We start from the raw sequence: 20,723 nt of genomic DNA on the forward strand, positions 1-20,723 counted from the left end.
GATCGAACAGGAGTTGACCGCTGACAGATTCCAAAGAGTTTGTGGATATCATATGTACCACTTATGGAGCGGCCATTGAATATGTAAATAATATGTAGGTAGAAACATATACATTTTTTAATATTTAAAATACATCCACGTACCTATTTGTACCTTTACATAATTAAAAATAGTTATATGTATATTAAATACATTTTTTTCTGTGGAAATGGATTTCAAAATGAAAAATCTTGAAGGGTTCTTATGATAAACAAAATTTTGAACTTCCGCAAAATCTTTGTGATTAGCCGATTACATACGTGCTATTTTTTAAAAATAGATGCTAACATTGCTAACTAATATATATTATTATACCACGATGGTAATGTACAAACTAAACTTATGCTCAATAAGATAAGTATTTAATTTTATCTTCATTCAATGTCATTTCAATGAAATGTTTTCGCTTGGTTTGTCATTTCGACGTGACAAATAGGTAGTGGTTTTTAATTACAAGTGCTGTACTCGATAATTGATTTTACCTTTTAAATTATGCATTGGATTTTTAAACACAAAGGCTATAATGATTTATAATGTAATTTGTTAACAAAATAAACGCAGTCCGTAAGAACAACGAGGATGATCAACACACGATCGTCGAATCGGTCCATAAGATCGTCCTGGGTAGTCGAACGTTACCCGGAAAACTGTGAATGTCATTTTTCAATCTGTGATCTTTGAAAGAAATTGTCAAATAGAAATCGGGAAATGTCATTTGGTTCGGTAGCCGACGTTTATCTCTAAAAATATATTTGTAACCAGTAGTTTCTATCATAAAAATTGCGTGATTGCGGGGCTCATACCTCTTTAGACGGCTTGATAACATTAGCGTTACACCGGTATAAAATTGAATATATGTGCCTTTATCATTCAATATTAATTTTATAATGTCTGAGTGGTCTCAGGTAATCTTTTGAAATATTAATTGATTCATCAATGAATTATGCTTCTAAAAATCAAATTTGACCGTTTGATTGTCTATGTTATGCACTGAAATCAACGCGATGGCGTAATCATTGATTTTGGTCAACTGCATTATTTATTTTATCAATAATTTCTCCATGCTTTCATTTTACGATACCATACTTTATTTTGAATATTGTTGCCAATGGATTTACATCTAATAGTAAATGCTAAATGCTTTTGTCCCAATAAGTTTACCATGATCATTTTACGATTTTTGTATTAATTTATAAGTAGTTTTTTTTCATTAAAATATATCACAGAAAATGAATTATCTTACAATTCTTCATGACAATTGTCTTATGATTCTTGATGACACATATCTTATAATTATTGATGACAATTATCTTATAATTCTTGTTAACAGATTACAACAGAGATGAAGAACATTTTAGAGAATGTAATATAGAAGTCTAGGCATCTACAGGGCTTATGACCTGTCATTGACTGATTTAAGTGGCCGCTTTACACACTGTGTAACATTCACTATGCTGCCTATATTTTAACATCTATATCCCTTCAATTCAATTTTTAATAAATCCACCTAGTCCATGAAGAAGTAGGTACTTTTCAGGCATTGTCTAGTATGTAGGTGAAATAATTCAATTACACGAATCTCACCTGCATAAATAAATGTTTCAGCTCTTTAACTTCACAAACATCAACAGATGAAATAATTGAAGGGATAAAGATATTCAAATATGGGCAGAATGGTGAATGTTACACAGTGTGTAAAGTGGCCACTTAAACCATCCAATGACAGGTCATAGCTCCTTAAATACCTAGACTTCCATATTCCCTTCTTTAAAATACTCTCCATCTCTGTTGTAATATGTTAATAAAATACCTTTTTTGTTATATTGTTGCCATTGGATTTACATCTTATAATACATGCTGTTATCTCAATAAGTGTATCATGATCATTTTACGATGTTTTTATTGATTTATAAGTAGTTTTCTTTCATTAAAATATATCACAGATAATTAATTATCTAATAATTCTTTATGGCAATTGTCTTATGATTCTTGATGACACATATCTTATAATTCTAAATGACAATTACCTTATAATTCTTGATGACTTTTTCAGGTTCGTCAAAGAGGTATTCAACATGATAATATTCCGAGACATTCGTCCTCCAATGAAACATCAAGCGCCCGACATTCCAAGACCACCAAGCCCCCAATAAGCTTCTTCAATCTAATCGGAGTGTTCACGTTTGCGATATGCCTGATGGTCAGCGTTGTAGTAATAGAAAAGATCCTACCTGTGGATCTGAAGAGGTCTGACGAAGCAAGTAATCCGGGGAGATTCATCGCACAGCGGGCCATGGAAGATCTGGTGGACTTGACCAGCCTCGGTCCTCGGGTCAGCGGAAGTCACGAGTGTGAAGTGGAAGCCGTGAACTTACTGACAAGCAAAATCCACAAGATAATGAATGAGTCCAGAGATATTCATGTTATTCAGCTGGACGTGCAGAAAGCGAGTGGATCTTTTCCTCTGGAATTCCTCGATGGGCTGACGAGTGTATATAGGAACGTGCAAAATGTAGTAGTGCGGATAGGGTCGCGTATAAACTCTCCTCACTCTTTGCTTCTCAACTGCCATTTCGATTCTGTCAGCGACAGCCCAGGTTTGTTAATTTATTTAATAATATATCCTTAGAGATTCAACAATATATCTTGCATCTAAGTTTATCGCAACAGAGTCCGAAAACATTTTTTAGAAGGAAATACGGAAGTCTAGGCATTTACACGGCTTATGACCTGTCATTGTCTGATTTTTGTGGCCACTTTACACAATGCAACATTCACCATTCTGCCTATGTTTAAACGTCCACATTTTCTTTTGGAAACTTTTTCCTTTCCAGCGTAGATTGTAGCAAAGTTCGTACCCCGCGTAAGGTGTAAGAATGATCTTCCGATAGTTGACATTGCGCAGGGCTGTGCAAGCGAGATAAGTAGTGCCCTTTTTATGGATGGGTAAAACAATTATTGGGTTCCTAGTGCGGCTAGTTCTATCCCTTTCATTTCGGCATTTGGCACATTTTATCCTTTTCATTGGTTGTACAGAAGCTCAGCTTCACCAGCCCAATACTGTTATAATCTATTGATATTGTTTACCTATAACTATACGAGCCAGGGAGCAATTGCCAATCCTGCCCCACTGTGGCTACGCCTATGCTTCTTCATGAAATTGTTCATCAAAAACTGGATTTTTAAAATCTCGCATTGGTGGCAAAAGGTTAAAAAAGGATGACTAGATCAAAAAACATGTTATTTGGTTGACACTGAAGTATTGATTGAATTAATACATTTTATAGGGGCCAGTGACGATGGCGCTGGATGTGCAGTGATGTTGGAAATATTAAGAGTTATGTCTAAATCGGATAAAATTCTCAGGCACAACATTATTTTCTTATTCAATGGTGCTGAAGAAAATCTCATGCAGGCCTCGCACGGCTTTATCACACAACACAAGTAAGTTTTCCTTTGTTATCAAAATTAGGACATTGAATATCAGACATAGTCACTTCTAGGTAAGGTTCTGTTGATTCCTTGTCAAAAACGATATTCCAAGATATCAGCTGAACCGGATTTAAATGCGAAACTTATGATAAAGACTCTTGATCTAAATATATTTTATTCCGAATTTCTATTAAAAAACATAATGACTTTTTGTTATCACCCATTCTAAATTAATACTTTATCCGCATCATGGCCTATTGTTCAATGTTTAGGTTTACCGTGCAAGAGGTCGTCCTCGTGATAAAGTGGTCAGTGCGTTTGCCTACCACACAAGAGGTCTCGGATTCGTTTCCTGCATGGTTGACATGAAATATTTTTTTAAAAAGGAGTCATCGAGCGGAATAAGTGGTCATCGGAAGGAACAATGTCCGGTGAATACAGCGGGTGAAATAGGACTTCATATTTGAATGTTTCCAAGTATGTTTTGACTGGCCTTGCAACATATGACATTGCAAGGCCAGTCAAAATTGACGCCAATTGCCATGACGAGCATTGTGATGCTGCAAAATGACTTAGTCATGTCTCTCCTTGTATTGTGGCAGTTTTTCCTTCAAAGCTCGACTCAAACGCATCAATTTTAGTTGATTGCGATCTCCCATGATGGTTTTGTTGGATTTGAGGAGCTCATAATACACCTTGGGGAGATCGGTGTATTATACACAGCATGAGTTTTTGGCTTTATTTTTTCATCTTATTTGCTTAAGAAATTATTCAATGTTTATTTTCATAAACAAAGGATCTCAAACTGATCATAAACTGACAAAATTCATTTAAAATGTGTTATTATCTCACAATATATGTTTATTCAATCTAATTAATTTAATTTTACTGAAATATGTTCAAATATATGTTTATTCAATCTAATTAATTTAATTTTACTGAAATATGTTCAAAACCTTACATTTAATTTACAAGGACAGCAGGAATTCGCTCCTCAGCAAACAAATTTTTCAAATAATAATAAGTTTTTGCCATTTAAATTATGAATTGTTTGTAATAATTATTCTATATAATGAATTTCTGTTATTAAAGATGGGCACCCGAAGTGCGAGCATTCATTAATTTGGAAGCTTGTGGGGCCGGGGGGAGAGAGGTTCTATTTCAAGCCGGGCCCAACAATCCTTGGATAATGGAGGTAAAATTAATTTTCTTGACAAATTGCATTTTTATAAAAATAGTGACCCTATAGATAACTTGTTGGTTTCGAGCTGTGTCACTTGTGTTCTTTTTTAGGAGTATTTTTTTATTCTGAGCTAAAGATTCATTATTTAAAATAAACATACTATTTTAGGAAAACAAAAAGTTATTTTCACAAATCGGGAATAATGTTGAAATTATATTTATTATTGTATAATGTCCTTAACCTCTGATTGTAATCGTGGCCCAGGTGATCTTACTCCCATGGTAGACAACAATGATTCATTCATTCAAAAAATATTTTTATTCACAACGACCACATTTAAAATGCTTCACAATTCATTATTCGCTCCACATGTCAATTTGAGTTTTTTAAAACTAATTTAAAGCCAGTATCGAGATACATCTATAACCTGAAAATAATCTCACCGAAACACTTGCTTAGAAAAACCTGCTTAGAAAAATATCAAATTGTCATGTTTTTTTTTCAAAACACGATATTTTATTGTGTTAATGATCCCTAATTTCAATAATTTATATTGGGTGCCAATGAAATATAAAAGAAAATTATAAACTCACAATTAGATAACCTTCAAGTTCAGTTGTAAGGTGTAATTTTTAAAACAAAGATTGTTCACGCGATTTGACACGACTCACAAAAAACCTTCTCTTGAAAAAATTTTGTTTCAAGTTAATGTCGAGTTTTGAAAAAACGGTCCTCAATTGGCATCACTTCACTTTGACATCACACATCATTCCTGCCCAGTGTGCTTTTAACAAACATTGCGTACAAGTATGGTGCGGTAACGTCGTTTGTGCCATTTGCCCGTGGAGCGCAAAACGTGTCATTTTCAGGTGAATCAAAATATGCATATTTTAAACCCTTGTGGAAAATTTATCCGATGTAGAAAACATAATAATAGCGTTACTATCCATACTTTGAACTTTATTTAACTTAGCTTTTTTAGTACAACTAGGCCTGAATCTGATTTATTTTTCTAGTATTTAAGTACCTTTCTTTTTCTTCTACAGATATATTCCCAAACTGTCCCATATCCGTACGCCTCTTCTCTCGCACAAGAAATTTTTGAAAGTGGACTCATTCCCGGAGACACTGATTTCAGAATATTTAGGGACTTTGGCCACATATCAGGTAATGTAAATTATTCAAATTTACACTTTATAAACCGACATTTTAAAATGAGTATTTCAATAGTGGATTTTTTTAATCCAGGCGCCATAGCGCAGTTGGTTAAACGGCCAACTGTGAAACTGGCATCGCGCGTTCGATTCCCGCCAGATGCATGAAAAAAATCCAACAAAGATTTTTATCTCAATCGGTCTGGGTCTTGTGGTGTACTATTCATAATTTTCTTCCATATCCCCTCTTTCCCACATGCTGACAAGCCTCTAGAATAGAGGCTTAGCGGATTATTTCTTAAATAAAAAAAAACTGATAATTCAAAACAAATTAAAACATTTCAAATGACGTTTATCAAAAAGTTACCATTAGTTGTTAAAAATAATATCCATTTTTTCATGTGTTGTAAAAATGCTGAGCGCTGTCGAGCCACTCAAAGTAACTTAATCTATTTTTTTTGTTGTCGATATTTTTATGTAAAAGATTTCTGCATTAAAAATACCAAATTATATATTTTTTTTACAGGTTTAGATTTTGCTTGGAGTTCAAATGGATATGTTTACCACACCAAATTTGATCATGTGAATCAAATCCCCCTCGGAACGCTGCAGAGAACCGGAGATAACATACTTGCTCTAGCTTTGGGTAAATTTCTATTCTTGAAACCATCAAGATTATTTGTGCGCATTTCCTCTTCAAGTTAACACCACTTTAACATAGTTTATTTCTTCTAGGAATATCCAACGGCTACCAACTATCTTTATCTCCCTCCAACGAGGGCCAGCCAGTATTTTTTGACATTCTGGGAGCGTTTGTTGTACGCCTTCCCGTGGGAATAGCCGGGTTCATCGGCCTCTTGGCAATATCCATAATGATTGCCAACATGTACCTTAACGTGGCAGCTGCTAAGAAAAATAGTAAGTTATCATAATGTGATTTGTAGAGTTCCAAAAGCCGCTCTGGAAGCTTTTTCTGCTTTTGAGTAAATTACAAAAACATTTGTATTATAATACTGCCGTGGCCACCCGGTGCATATATACAGGGTGTTCTTTAAACCCTGTCACATCCTAAACCAGGATGATCAGTATGGGCAAGAAGACATATTAGCATATTTAAAAAAATATTCAGAACGAAGAAAATTAAAATAAAAAAAATATTCAAAAAAAACAAATGGTTGCTAACTTCTGGAGGGGAGAAGCGAGGGGGGCGCGGTTGATGGTGCATAAGACTCCCCCTCCCCCCTCCTCGTTTCTCCCCTGCAGAAGTAAGCAACAATCTGTTTTTTTAAAATATTTTATTTTTTAAGATTTTAGTCGTTCTAAAAATTTATTTTAATGTGCCAATATGCCTGAAGCGTAAGACTGATCACCTAACCTTCCTGTAACAGATTATCGAAATATGCTGTCTACCTAGTGGTCTAATGGTCAGCGCGTTTGCCTACCATGCAAGAGGTCTCGGGTTTGATTCCCGACATGGTTGACATGAAGTATTTATTTTAAATGGTGTTTTACACTATAATAATTCATATTCCCTGAACTGGCACCTGAAGCATAAGACTGATCATCTTACCTTCATACCTTAAAAATAATTATCTAGATACACTGCCATTGATACCTGTACCAATGCAGTGTCCCATGCACCACTCGTTGTGGAAAGGGAAATCATTATAATATATATATATTTTTTTGTATTATATTTTTACTTGTATTATAGCTGGAGTGATCCTGTATGCCGGAAGTTTACGCAAGGCTTGCATAGTTCTCGTGTCGTCCTGGCTGGCCACAATACTGTGCTGTGTCGGGCTGGCCGCGCTCTTGACCACCCTGGGCCGCGCCATGGCCTGGTTCGCACGACCCTTCTGGCTGTACACGCTCTACGTCACGCAGACGGTGTGCGTGCCCGCCATCTGTCTGCTGGCTGCCACAACTAAAGAGAGAGCGGTAAACTAACCATTTTGTATGTCGAACAGAAAATAAATCTAATTCCTATTTATTTGTATTTAACTCTCAAAATACGTGCTTGAAAATCCCAGAAACGGTGCTGTAATAGTTTGGAAAAAATGTGCACAACTTATAAAAAAAAAGCTTTTGACACGGTTCATGTTGAGACCATGATAAACAAATTAAACGACATAGGAGTAAAATTTCAAGTATGTAAACTATTAAAATCATGCTTAGGAAATCGGAAGCAGTATACATATGTAAATGAAAAAAAAAGCCTTTTGCAAACAGTAAATTTTGGAGTACCCTAAGGATCTATTTTGGGTCCAATATTATATATTTTATACATTAATGATTTGTCACTGTACAATTTCAAGGGAAAAATTATTATGTATGCCGATGACATTGGACTGTTCTATAAAAATCAAACAGACGTATTAACAAACAATTACATAAATAAAGACCTAACTATGTTGACTAAATGGACAAACACAAACTTACTTACACTTAATTAAAACAAATGCAATATTATCCATTTTGAATCTAGAAAAAAAAAGTCATAAAGTAGATGCTTACATAAATAATGAAAGACTTACAGAAATTGAACATGTTAAATACTTAGGACTAACAATAGACAGACAATTGACAGGACATTTAATTAGCAAAGTGGCGACATTAACGAGTCTTTTTTTAAAAATCAAAAACTTTGTTCCAAAAACGGAAAAAATTATAATGTATGAAGCCTATGTAAAAACTAAAATATGTTATACGCAACTACTATGGGGAGCAAGATATCAAAATGACATAAACAGACTACAAGGACAACAAAATAAAACATCATATTTATGGCGAACTTTTAATAATTTTAATGTAATAAATAAATCATTTAACATAGATTTATTTGTAAATAATCTTAATAACATACGGCGTTTGCTTTCGAAATAACTCGTAGTATTTTTTTCTTTTCTTTTAAATTTACATTTAATTACTATTCATTTTATGTTCGAGAATCTTTTTTAACTTACTGTGATGCTACTTGTGAAAACCTGTAATTGACTTATTAGTTATTTGTTTTGTTATATAAATATGAGATAATTATAGCTGTTGGTTATCCAAATAAATAAAATAAATTAATTAAAGTTAGTATATGACCTTCCCTATCTAACTGCAACTAGATAACTTTTTAAATAAACTAAGCAATTAAATATAACTGAACTCTTTCAACTAGAATCATTAAAATTTATCCATAATTAGCCACTAATGTAATTGTAGACGAAGAACTAAAACTTGTAAAAAATTTTAGTCAACATGGACATAATACGAGAATATCAGACAAATACCATATACAACTTTCTAAAACAAGACAAGGACAATCAAGACTAATGAACCAGGGACTGAAATTATACAATAAACTACCAGACAAAACTAAACAAAAGACTCAGACAAACTTTTCGAAAGATGTAAAAAATATTATTTTGAACAACAGAGTATGAATGAAAAATGTTTATATTATTTTTTTTGTAAAATGAATGTAATAATCCGTAAGGGTTCATAAATAAATTTTTAAATAATAAAAAAAAAATGTTAACTCCTTATATTTCAAACCTTAAAATTATTATTTTAATTTTTTACCTCCCTTTTTTTTTCTTTTTAAAGAATCCTCGATTGTGGGGCTGGACCCTAGTGCAGATATATGCCGACGCCCTGTCTCTACTGTGGGGCTCCATACTAATCCTCTGTCTCATCATGAGGATTAGATCGGGGTTTGTGGCTCTGCTTTGGGTGCTCTGCCCCTCTCTCACAGGACTGATTCGACACTACTTCGGAGCGCGTTGGAATGGTAAAGGAAATTGTAACAAATAGATATCTATGCATTTTTTCAATCATTTGTACATACATATTTGTTTGTTGGTGAGCTTATCGCTAAATGCCATATTCTTCCAACGAACTGATAAAATAAAAGATGTTTTTTTTAATCTAATTTGAGTTTCACAATGTATGGGATTTTTTAAAAATAAAACAAAATACATATATCGTCGCCAAACAATTAAATCAGCCAATAAACAGAGCGGCTGGCTGCTCATTAAATGCCGGCATTCACCTGAATGGCTAAGCCGTTATTTTAATGAATTAAGATAACTCATCGTTCATCGTTCAACATGTTCGCTGGTTGAAAGCTCGCTTTTTGGAAACGGCCGAACCAAAAGCCACCGGGTTAGGTTAGGATAGATTGGGTTAAGTTATTAAAACATTTTTATTATTAAACTTAACCCAACCTATCCTAACATAACCTAACTTCACATCACAAAATAAATTTAAAAATAAAACAATTATTATTGTTGTATTCAAATTAAAGAGGCCAAGCGACATTCAGCCCTTTCGTTAAACGTTTATTCAACAAACGGCCTAGCCAGTCAGTTGAATGCCGGCATTTCATGAACAGCGACATTTACAATAATAGAACTAGCAATATTTGTATGCGAATGAATTGATACTTGTCTTCAAAGGGAAAAGGAAATAAAAAATGGCAAAGAAGAGCGATTAAGAGAAAGGAGATGTTTCTTCAAACACGTTTTAAACAGAACTACTGTAGAAACATTTTTGATAGTTTTAAGATAAAAATAATTAATTGAAAATACTTCAACAATGTTTGAGTATGTCCAAATGCTTGCAGACTGGCTGGATTTCCTCCCTAGGAAGTTATTCATATTTAAATTTATGCAACAGAGAGGGAAACATTTTTGAGAAGGGAATATGGAAGTCTAGACATTTACAGGGCTTATGACCTGTCATTGGCTGGTTTAAGTGGCTACTTTACACACTCTGTAACATTCACTATTCTGCCCATGTTTAAACATCCATAGAGGAAATGTTTCATTTCTGTTGCAATAAATTAAAATACTTAATTATGTCATCATTCAAAATCCTTAATTTTTGTTTAAGACATTCTGTAAGATTTTATTATGCAACGTCAGAAGCGTGTGGTTAAATCTTTGTTATTACAACTTTTATTTCAGATTGGCGCAGACTATTCATGTACCTGATAGGAATGATGCTTCCCTTCATCCAAACATTTTACCTGATTCTTGGTGCTATATACATGGCCATCCCTATCATGGGAAGGTCTGGGACAAGTTTCTACCCAGAGGTAATAAAATACAATGTTATTATGTACTACAATTTTTTTTTCTAATATTCTTCTTGGCTACTTTACAGTCTTGCCCGTGCGTAACTTGGGCCAAAAGTTCTTGCTGTGCTGACTAAGTCTTGTATAGACTTGTTGGAAGTATTTTTCCCAAGCGTAGTTTGGACGGATTTTTTTTTTCAAGGGAAAATATTTTAGAGAAAACAAGTTAAACAAGACCACATTTTTATAAAATCCAACTGTTGTGTAGCTTTGAGCACTTAAAATTTTAATGAGAACATATTCTACTAAAATTCCAAATATGGTTGTCACTCAATAGGTGCATAGGTTTTCACGGTCGCTGTTATTAATATGTATCTTTTCTGGGAGATCCCATTTGTTCCGACGTTTTGGCTACCATTGCAGGAGCCATCTTCAGGGTGAGTTTTGAAAAAAAAGTATGTTTTTATTTTATTATTAAATTCAAAATCTGCAATAGCGAAACACTTAATAAACGCAGGACATATTTTCGCCTTCAATCCAAAGATTTTGCATAAACCTAGAAATTACAGTGCACGACAAATAAAAATAGACATTCTGGATATTGGCACTCTCAGAAGTGTGTACTTTGCTCTGCTTCAATCCACTGTGACTTATGGATTAGCTGGCTGGGGAGGTTTTGCAGCATCCATTTTAAAGCCTCTAATAATTTCGCAGAAATTATTGCTTAGAATTATATTCCAGCTTTATTCAACACATCCATCAGAGCCGTTGTTCCAGTGCATGAGAGTACTGGATGTGAGGCAATTTTATTTAAAAGGGGCACTGATACACTTCTGGTTGAACAATAAGGAGAGTCTTAGCAAAACATTTGTACGAGGTTTTCCCAGGGAATGAATTATGTCAAACCTAAAACCCGGACGACTTTTGCTCAGAGACACCTCTCCTTTATCGCATCGAGAGTGTTTAATGTTTTGGAAGAGCGTGTAAAGCTCTCAAGGACAAAATATATTTTCAAAAAAGAGTTTCAGGACTGGATCTTCATTAGGGGGAGGGATTTGAGTGAGAAAGTCCTAGACGGCTTTTCAAATATTTGAGTTTGGTTTTATTGCAATTTTATTCTTTATTCTTTCATATATTTTTACTGTTTTTTTATTGCATGTTTCTTTTTATATTTGATTTGCCATGTATTTTTTGATGATGTTTTTGTCATACAAGTATGCAGTAAATATGGTAATATTGACTGTAAAAGTTTCATACATATGTATATTCGTCCCAACTCAACACAGGTCTTTGGTTCCATGGAGTTTGGGACTTGTATCTCAATAAATGTTCAAATTAATATATTGTAAATAAATAAAAGAGGCAATTGAAATACACAAACGCCCAAATAACATAAACAAAGATGACAGGCTGAAATTAAACTCAACATGGTTCTCGGCACTACACGCTACAAATATGACATGGAATGTGCCTGCTGCCGACTACGACACGGTACAAATTACTAGTACATAAACACATATTTTTTTCTACAAAACACACTCTTTACCCTGAAGATAGCTTCTGCAATGGTAGCCGAAATGTTGGAATGAATTTTATTAATTAGAAAAAATCATCGTTAATTTGGAACTAAGATTTATTTTGTCATCCTGCTCTCTAGCAATAGTATGCAAAAGTCTCAATTCCCGCAAACAATGTTTTAATAATGCCACAATCTAATTAATACATTCAATAATCTACAACTCCGCCTCTGATAATTTGATATATATTTTAATTAATATGTGTTTTAACTCATTATCTCTAAAAGTGTTCTTGTGTTCTAGCCTGTTGTTGGAGCACTTGTGGGTACACTATTCCTCTTTGTTCTGGGTTGGGTAGGACCCTTAGTTCTGGGTGCTGAGTCACCGTGGAAACTGGTAATGATAACTCTTATATTGTCATATAATGTATCGTCATAATTCAATATATACATATATAGTCATAACTCAATTATATATTTTTATAATATTTAATCTTTAAATACAGAAGAGACAAAAATTATCCCATTTTTTTTAACAAAACTAATTTAGATTCAGTAATAAAAATAATTATTCACCAAAGCAATTGCAACAAAACTAACTGCAATCTAACATGTTCAGTACTAGATACAACAGATAAAATTTAATATCTTGGTGTACATAGACCAAAATTTAATGGAACGACCATATTAGTGAACTAGTTAAACGTATTAGAAAATGTATATACATATTTATTAGATTAAAGAATATTTTAAGAATCAATAACTATAAAATAGCTTATTACTCAATTGTACAATCTTTATTACAATATGGTGTTGGATGGGGTGGTGCATATGCCAATATATTAAACCCTCTAAAAATAGTACAAAGAATAATTACCAAAGTAATTTTAAAGAAACCTTCAACATTCAACACAGAAAATATATATAAATTATTTTAAGTTCATACAGTACTATTTACAAAATTAATTCTATTATACAAATTTACAAAGAAGAAAAAATAAACAAATTTGAGATGGCTAAATAATAATAATATTTTTTCTCCAAGTTTTACTGCGCATGAGAAAACATGTTTTAAATCCTAGTTTAAATCAAATGATAGAGGAAAAAACTGCATTTATCTATAAAAAAAAACATATGTATTTTATATGAAATGTGAGTGTCCAAATCGCATGTTGAGATTTTTAAATGTCAATGAAATAATGCTCACGATCAAAGATAAATCTAATCCTTCCAATTTTCCTTCTAGACCACAATCTGAAATGACTTCCGCCCTTACTCCATTCTTCTGCAGCAGAATGCTTTTTTCATTCACAGGTGAACTGGCTTCTCGGTGTTATTCTAGTCAGTGTAGGACTCATAATTCTCACTCCCTGGGGCTTCCCGTACTCTGGCGATGTGTCCCGGCCGGCCCCGCAGAGGTTCATGGTCACCCACACCCAGAGGACCTTCCTGGACATAACTGGGAACATCACAGCGGAAAGTTCCGGGTTCTGGATCATAGATCTGGACACCAATAGTCCGCACTCTGTGGATGGATATGGTAAAGAAAATCTCGGTTCGACTTATAGTATCCTATGCTGTTTTTGTTTTCTGTAGTCCAATAAAAAGTATGAGAATCATACGATTTTTCCATTTTAATACACCGTTTTTTCAAAATCTCGCCATTAAAATAATAAAGTAAATAAATATTAGATAAAAACAATTATTTCAAAGGTATTCCTGATAAAAAATATACTTAAAAATTTTATATTAAATTAAAATGTATTTATTTTTTAACTGGCAGATTATGCCTCTTGAAATTTAGGCTAAACATAGATTGGTACCCATATAAAGACAAAGTATTAAAATAAAATGTGTTCTGTAGATTTAAAGGTAATGAGTTGATCAGGAAAGTTATTAAAGAAAACTCTTTAGTGTTAGTTTTAAAAAAAATTGTTTTGAATCACACATGTGTTGTTATATTTTTCATAAATACTGGGTTAAATTATGCCTTCTCTAATTGTTTCTAAACATTGAAATTGGGAGAATAAAGCTTCCAGTTATGATTTCGTAAATCAGTGTTGGAATGCAGTTATTGGAGGGCAGTTAAAGTAATACTTTTTCCTACACTAATGTGCCATGTTGCCATGTGCCACAAAATAAATCAATTATTATTTATTATATGTTGTCAGTTCCCTCAATGCGTGGTGCGATCCCAATGGGCGAGCGCGAGTGCCAGTCGCTGTTGTTCTGCGGGCTGCCTTATCCGCTCCCCGTGCGGAGGCTCATCCCCTTCACTCACTGGCTGCCGGGGCCCGCCCTTAACCTGCCCCCGCCCTCTGCAGCCATCCGCCTCACTGCGAGGGAGACCCTCAGCCCCACCATGCTGCGTTTTCACTTTAACTTGACAGGTAGGGATAGTGGTATTAATTGCACCTATGTTTAGTATTGTGTGTTCAAGATAAAGTGTGTTGGTATACCGATGCAGCGCCCTAAGCATTATTAGGTGCAGGAAGGGAGTGATTATAATATTGATGCTGGAAAAGCATGTCACTTAGAGTACAGTTGTTATTAATTTAATCAAATTTATAAAATAAACTCAAGTCTTGACGTGCTTTTAATCCAGAGCCCATATTCATACTGCACTGTATGTAGGTACATAATACGAGTATACTGTATCGCCAGTTATACTCTTTAATATATATTATAATGTGTAACTGTGCGACCTACATTGGTGTTCTGTATTCAAGTGTATATTTATTTTCATATTTATAATAATGGAAGTTATATTTACATATTTATACAAGTTGTGTACCATTACTCATTTTACATTATGTATAATATTTATGTGACATAACCAATTACGAGGAAACCTCTGATTGGACTTTATGAAATTTATTTCATGATTTTATAAGACAATTGAGGGTATAAGAAGCAAATTTAGAAATCTCTGTTGAAGGAGTTACTGAGATATTTGCGAAAAACTTTTTTAAAAGTATTGTGAGATTTCTAATTATGCTTCACCAACTCAGTGGAGAATGCTAAGTTTGCGGTGTCAAGTACTTCAATACTTCTGCTCCCAAAGAAAAAAACAAATTACGGACAAAGGCATTATACTTTTCTGGCCCCTGAGCTATACAACTTTTTAAGCAAGGACATATTGGTGCACAAAATGAAAAACAATATTTTCAAAGCTCGAGTCCATAAATGGATTGCTAAAAAGACTAGACAGGAAGCTGAGGAATATGTTTCATATATAAGAATATAATTTTTGTTTCTTAAAAATCCTTTTTCATTTTATTGATGTAGGTATGTTTGAATTTCATTTTTTTTTATTTCTTTTGAATTTCTACACACAATTGATGTGAAAGAATGTACAATTATGTATAAAATAAATAATACCCTGACACTCCGGAACATGCCTGTGGGCCAGTGGAGTGACTACATCCATTTTTAAAAATAAGATTGTATTGAATGTACCTAGTGTATAAACATTTTTGTAAACTATGTATTTGTATTTTGTATTGGATTAAAAAGTATTTTTTCTAATACCCTTAATTATTGGCTGTTGGCTTTCCGATAAAAAATAAAAACTGAAAATAAAAATTCTTGAATAGGTCCGGATCACATAGGGGTTATGATATCTCCGGTGTTGGGAGCATCCCTCAAGAGCTGGAGCCTCCTAGCAGGCAGCAAGCCGCTGGCTAACCCGCCATGGAACGGCAGAGAGAATTACTTCATATACTTTGCTGCCGGCTCCCAGCACGAGATCCCTTGGCACTTTCATCTGGATATTGTGGTAAGAACCAATAATTAGTACTAAAAGATTATAAGCAAACAGTGCAGTGTGACTATATCAAATAAACATTACACTGCGAAACACAAATTATGTTGACTTAGATCCTGACACTTATTTATTATTATTTTTTGGCATTTGAATCCAAAAATGACCCCAGTTTTTGTCTATCACTTAAACTTTTTAAGTTACGGAATACCTATTTGTTCCAAAAGTCATATAAAATGTGCATACAAAAGAAAAAAATGACAAATATGTATACGAGGTGTGTTCAGAAAATAACAGAATTTTTTTAATTTTGCGGGTTTGGAGAGTTCGATTGTCAATTTTTTTATTATGTTGGTATACATGCCCCTAAAGTATGCTAAAATGTTCAGCTGTATTAATTGTTTACTTCGTCTGTGGCAGCCGCATAAATTAGTTCCAGAAATGTTTCGAGGATTGGAAAAAAACTCTGGAAGTGTATTATATTCTATGGTGATTTCCTTTAAGGGTACAATATTACTATTGAGGAATAGATAAAGATTTTAAAAAATTTACTTTCATGAAACCTTATATTGTCACTTCAACCGTTTTGTAGAAAATACATAATTCTGAAATTTAAACATTAAAAAAAAAAAACTAATTTGTGTAATTTTTCAGCATTCCTTCGATCGTCTTCCAGAGCAGTTGCTGGATATAAATGTAGTAGGACAGTACCTACACGGGCCGCACAAGGCCAATTCCATTCTCAAATCATTTGTCTCCAACTTCCCATCGTGGACAGCCGTCAACGCTTGGAGCGCCTCCTTCACCAGCTATTTATTCTAAAATATAGACCTATCCCAACACTACTTGTCTCATCTTCTCTACTTTACCAACCAATCCGGACCATCCATGAAAAAGAAAACAAAAGATCTCATAGCCGTATTAAATGGATCAGGAAACTTAAATTGAATTTCGCACGTTTATTTGTATCGCCCATATACTTGGTACAATTATTTTCTGATTTGAACTTAGTTTGTGAGTGCGCAATATATTATTTATTTTATTGTGCGCACACTTTTGGGTATACTACTGTACTAGCTACATCTAATAGCAAATATTGCATTTCCCCTTATAATTTGGAAAAAAAGAAATAGCAAATCGCCACACATAGCAATCATTCATGTAAGAAAGAGACATATATATTTGTTTAGTTCATATCTGTACCTCAGAGGAAAAAATACGGAAGTCCACTTTTTACCGTTTTAAGTTAAAATTGCAGAAATTATTGCAATAAGTTATTTTTTACGTAAATAAAACACCGAAGTCTACTTTCGTCATCATTTTTTTTTTTTTAAAGTTGAAATTAAAACCTGAAGTTCACTTTGTTTTAATGCAAAAATATTAGTAGTCGTAGATACGCTTTTTTAATTTGATCTATTCTTATTAAAATAATAATTATTTTACATTGAAAAATATAAGTCTTTATGCAGTCCGTATCTATGTATCTATCTGTTTATTTTTTTTTTAAAGAATGCCAGTTTGCTTATTTTTTATATATTTATGTATGTGTAAAAAAATCACAAATTTCTAGTCTTATTTTCAATCATATTTTTTAAATTAATAATGTTTTTTGTTAAGTGAAAAAATGCATTAGTTTTTCTTTATACAAATTTTTATTTTTAGTCATGATAGATTCTGTGAGAGAACTCACTCGGAACAGTTAGAAAAATCCAAATGTGTGTTATTAGTAAAGTAAATACCCAATTGAAAATTAATATGTCTATACAACATATTATACTACTATACAAGCAGCAGAAATAAAAATATCTCTTAATTCGCTGTTGTCATGAGGCTAATGCTACCTACAAATAATTAATTTTAATCAAATGAACATTTATAATTGTAAGATACAGCTTTATTTATATTATTTGTTTATAAACATTTTCCAATTTTGGACCAATCTGAAAACAATAAACTACTTAATGATACCACAATTTTTTGCTAAAATCAATCTTTAGCAATATTCGACATTGTAAAGCGATTTTGACAATAAAACGGAATGAAATTATATAAAACATGCCAACTTTGACAATTTAAATATTGCTGAAATTCCATCAAAATTTTGCTAAAAAATGTTATTTTTTCCAATAAGGAATAAATTCATATCTATTTAAATATTGTATTAATGGTATTTTCTAAAATGGCCACATTGTACCCATAGCCAAATTAAAGAAAATAATAATTTTCATTTTCGGAAATGCTCAGTAGATTTTCTTACATATTTTTTTCATAGACTATAAGTATTGTACAATATAAACATCATTTAAGAATATAGACAATTTATACCAATTTTGACGGATAACAAAAGTTGGAGCTGAATAGTTAGAAATAAGATATCATTAGCACCTATTTTAATACTACCATGCATAATAAACTGTAGTTGAATCTGCCATGCACTTTAAAAATATATTGTACTTCTCGTAGTTTTCACATTCGCCGTGTAAATAGTTTTAATCTATCACATATTATTTCGTAGAAATAAACACCAAGAACAAAGGTCTAATTAAATGTAGGTAAATATAGTTAAAATAAACATGCTCAAATTTCTTTTTTGTGTATGTATCTTTTAAGTGTTTTTTCTTTACAATTGGACGTATATATGCAGAAAAGATCCAACTCACTTTGGATCTTTTTTAAATTTATTGTAAAAATCGATAGAGAATATTTCATTTGTATTCAAACAAAAAAGATCCATCCTGTTAGACAAACACTTACGTAGTAATTCAATTTTAAAACACGGTCCATAATGCAGTACTAGAATTTTACATTTTGCAAAAAGAGTCCAATGATATTTGGTCTTAAAAAATATTTTTGTATAAGCAATAGCACGAATGCAAATATTCCGTCTACTTCATATAATTACGATTCTACGGCACAACAAAGTCTGTCTTCTGACATACGTGAGAATGTATCTGGGGAAAACGTCATTAAATTTTTTGATTTTTATCTACCTAAAACCCAGTAGCCAAATTTTACAAAATATACTTTGAACTTTTTTTGCATTTAAAAATCTTAAAATATGTTTGAGCAAAAATGATCCAGCTCCATAAATAGGCATATAACTCTTAAATTAAATGTTAATTTTGATCAAATGAAACACCATTGGTAAGAGAAATACTATTTCCATCATTAACAATAATTTTTCAAATCATGTGGTTATCTGTAATTTTATATTAGAGTAATCTTATAAATCTTCAAATATCTCAAAACTGTAATTTGACAGTTAGATCTTTTCTGCATATATACGTCCAATTTAAAAAATCATCAAGCCAAAATTATTCCAAATTTATTAAAATATTATGTATGAGTAAGCAAGGTAGTATTTTGGATTCCAGTGTATCTTATCACCGCGCTGACATTTGGGTGAAATTATTATTTAAGTAACTTTAAAACTTATGTAGTTTTTTTCTTGACTAGTAATATAATGTAACTTAAATATTTGATTGATTATAATCAAATATTTATTTAAATAGAGTTGTAGATGTCAAATTCTAACCATTAACTGGATGTATTCTGACTTGACTCCAGCCAATTGTTATATTTGAAAACTGGTATGAATATAGTTGGATTTTTTGTTAGAAAGATTTTGACATGTGGGTATTAAAACTGCTCAAGATTTTAGTCATCATTCGCTTTATTGTAGTTAGTTATAAGAAAAACATTGTTATTAATTTTTTAACTGGTTTAATGATAGGTAGGTTAGTTTGATATAAAATTATATATTTAGTTAAAATGTGGTGGCTATGCAATACAAACAATATATCGCTCATGATAAACAATGCCTCGTATCACACTCATTTGTAAACCTTCCACATGCCAAGATTTCAACTTGGAACCTCAAGCATGGTAGGTAAACACACCAAGCACTACACTACGAGGTGGACTTCTTCACGTAATTTCCTTTTTCAAGAAATCTTGTAGAAAAAATAACCAATGCTTCTAAATAAAAAAACAATGTTTATGTTTTCTTTAAATGCAAATAATAGTAAACACAAAACCATAGAATTAAGAATAGTCCAGAAGGAGCCTAGAATTATATTAGAATACATCGGACTGTGTCCAAAGATCCCCCCACTTTTGCCGCACGCATGCTTGAAGTCGCCGCGTAATGTTGCCAGATCGCGAAAAATATAACCATAACACAAATGTAAGTTAATTTTGTTTAAAAAAAGCAATTAGTTAATTTCTCTAAAATTTTATTGTACACGCGGAAACATTGACATAACAGAGTAGATAAGTAAATGAATTCTAAACTTAAGGGATATTTTTATGTCATGTAAAATAATGTCAATAAAATAATAATAAAAGAACGGCTAAGAATATTTACAATGCGAATGTTGATGGATGCAGAAATAGAGGCTGACCGAGAAAGACATGGCATGACCAAATCCAACAAATACTTAAAGATGGAATGTCGAAAGTCGGAATAATCGGCGCGCGTGCATGAGAAGATGTATGAATGTAGAGGAAGCGAGATCTGTATGCAAAGATAGAGTGTTGTGGCGTTCTATCGTCTCTGCCTACCCTTA

The 20,723-nt window shown here is 32.7% G+C and overlaps 1 protein-coding gene across 1 annotated transcript; it reads left to right on the forward strand.

Annotated features, from left to right (window-relative positions):
* The first annotated feature begins 718 nt into the window (after nucleotides 1-718).
* On the forward strand, nucleotides 719-17,285 carry LOC148275495 (endoplasmic reticulum metallopeptidase 1-like). Its single transcript, XM_088235623.1, has 15 exons — nucleotides 719-944; nucleotides 2,093-2,636; nucleotides 3,327-3,483; nucleotides 4,564-4,666; nucleotides 5,701-5,821; nucleotides 6,335-6,454; nucleotides 6,544-6,726; nucleotides 7,523-7,749; nucleotides 9,406-9,589; nucleotides 10,767-10,897; nucleotides 12,697-12,789; nucleotides 13,707-13,932; nucleotides 14,564-14,782; nucleotides 15,989-16,170; nucleotides 16,810-17,285. The coding sequence occupies exons 1-15, from the start codon at nucleotides 927-929 to the stop codon at nucleotides 16,975-16,977; spliced, it is 2,676 nt and encodes an 891-aa protein (XP_088091749.1). The 5' UTR covers nucleotides 719-926; the 3' UTR covers nucleotides 16,978-17,285.
* Nucleotides 17,286-20,723: the final 3,438 nt, after the last annotated feature.

Source organism: Micrasema longulum, unplaced genomic scaffold (genome assembly GCF_059751315.1).
Source record: "Micrasema longulum isolate JH-2025_06_02 unplaced genomic scaffold, ASM5975131v1 h1tg001412l, whole genome shotgun sequence".
In the NCBI taxonomy this organism is placed as follows: Eukaryota; Metazoa; Arthropoda; class Insecta; order Trichoptera; family Brachycentridae; genus Micrasema; species Micrasema longulum.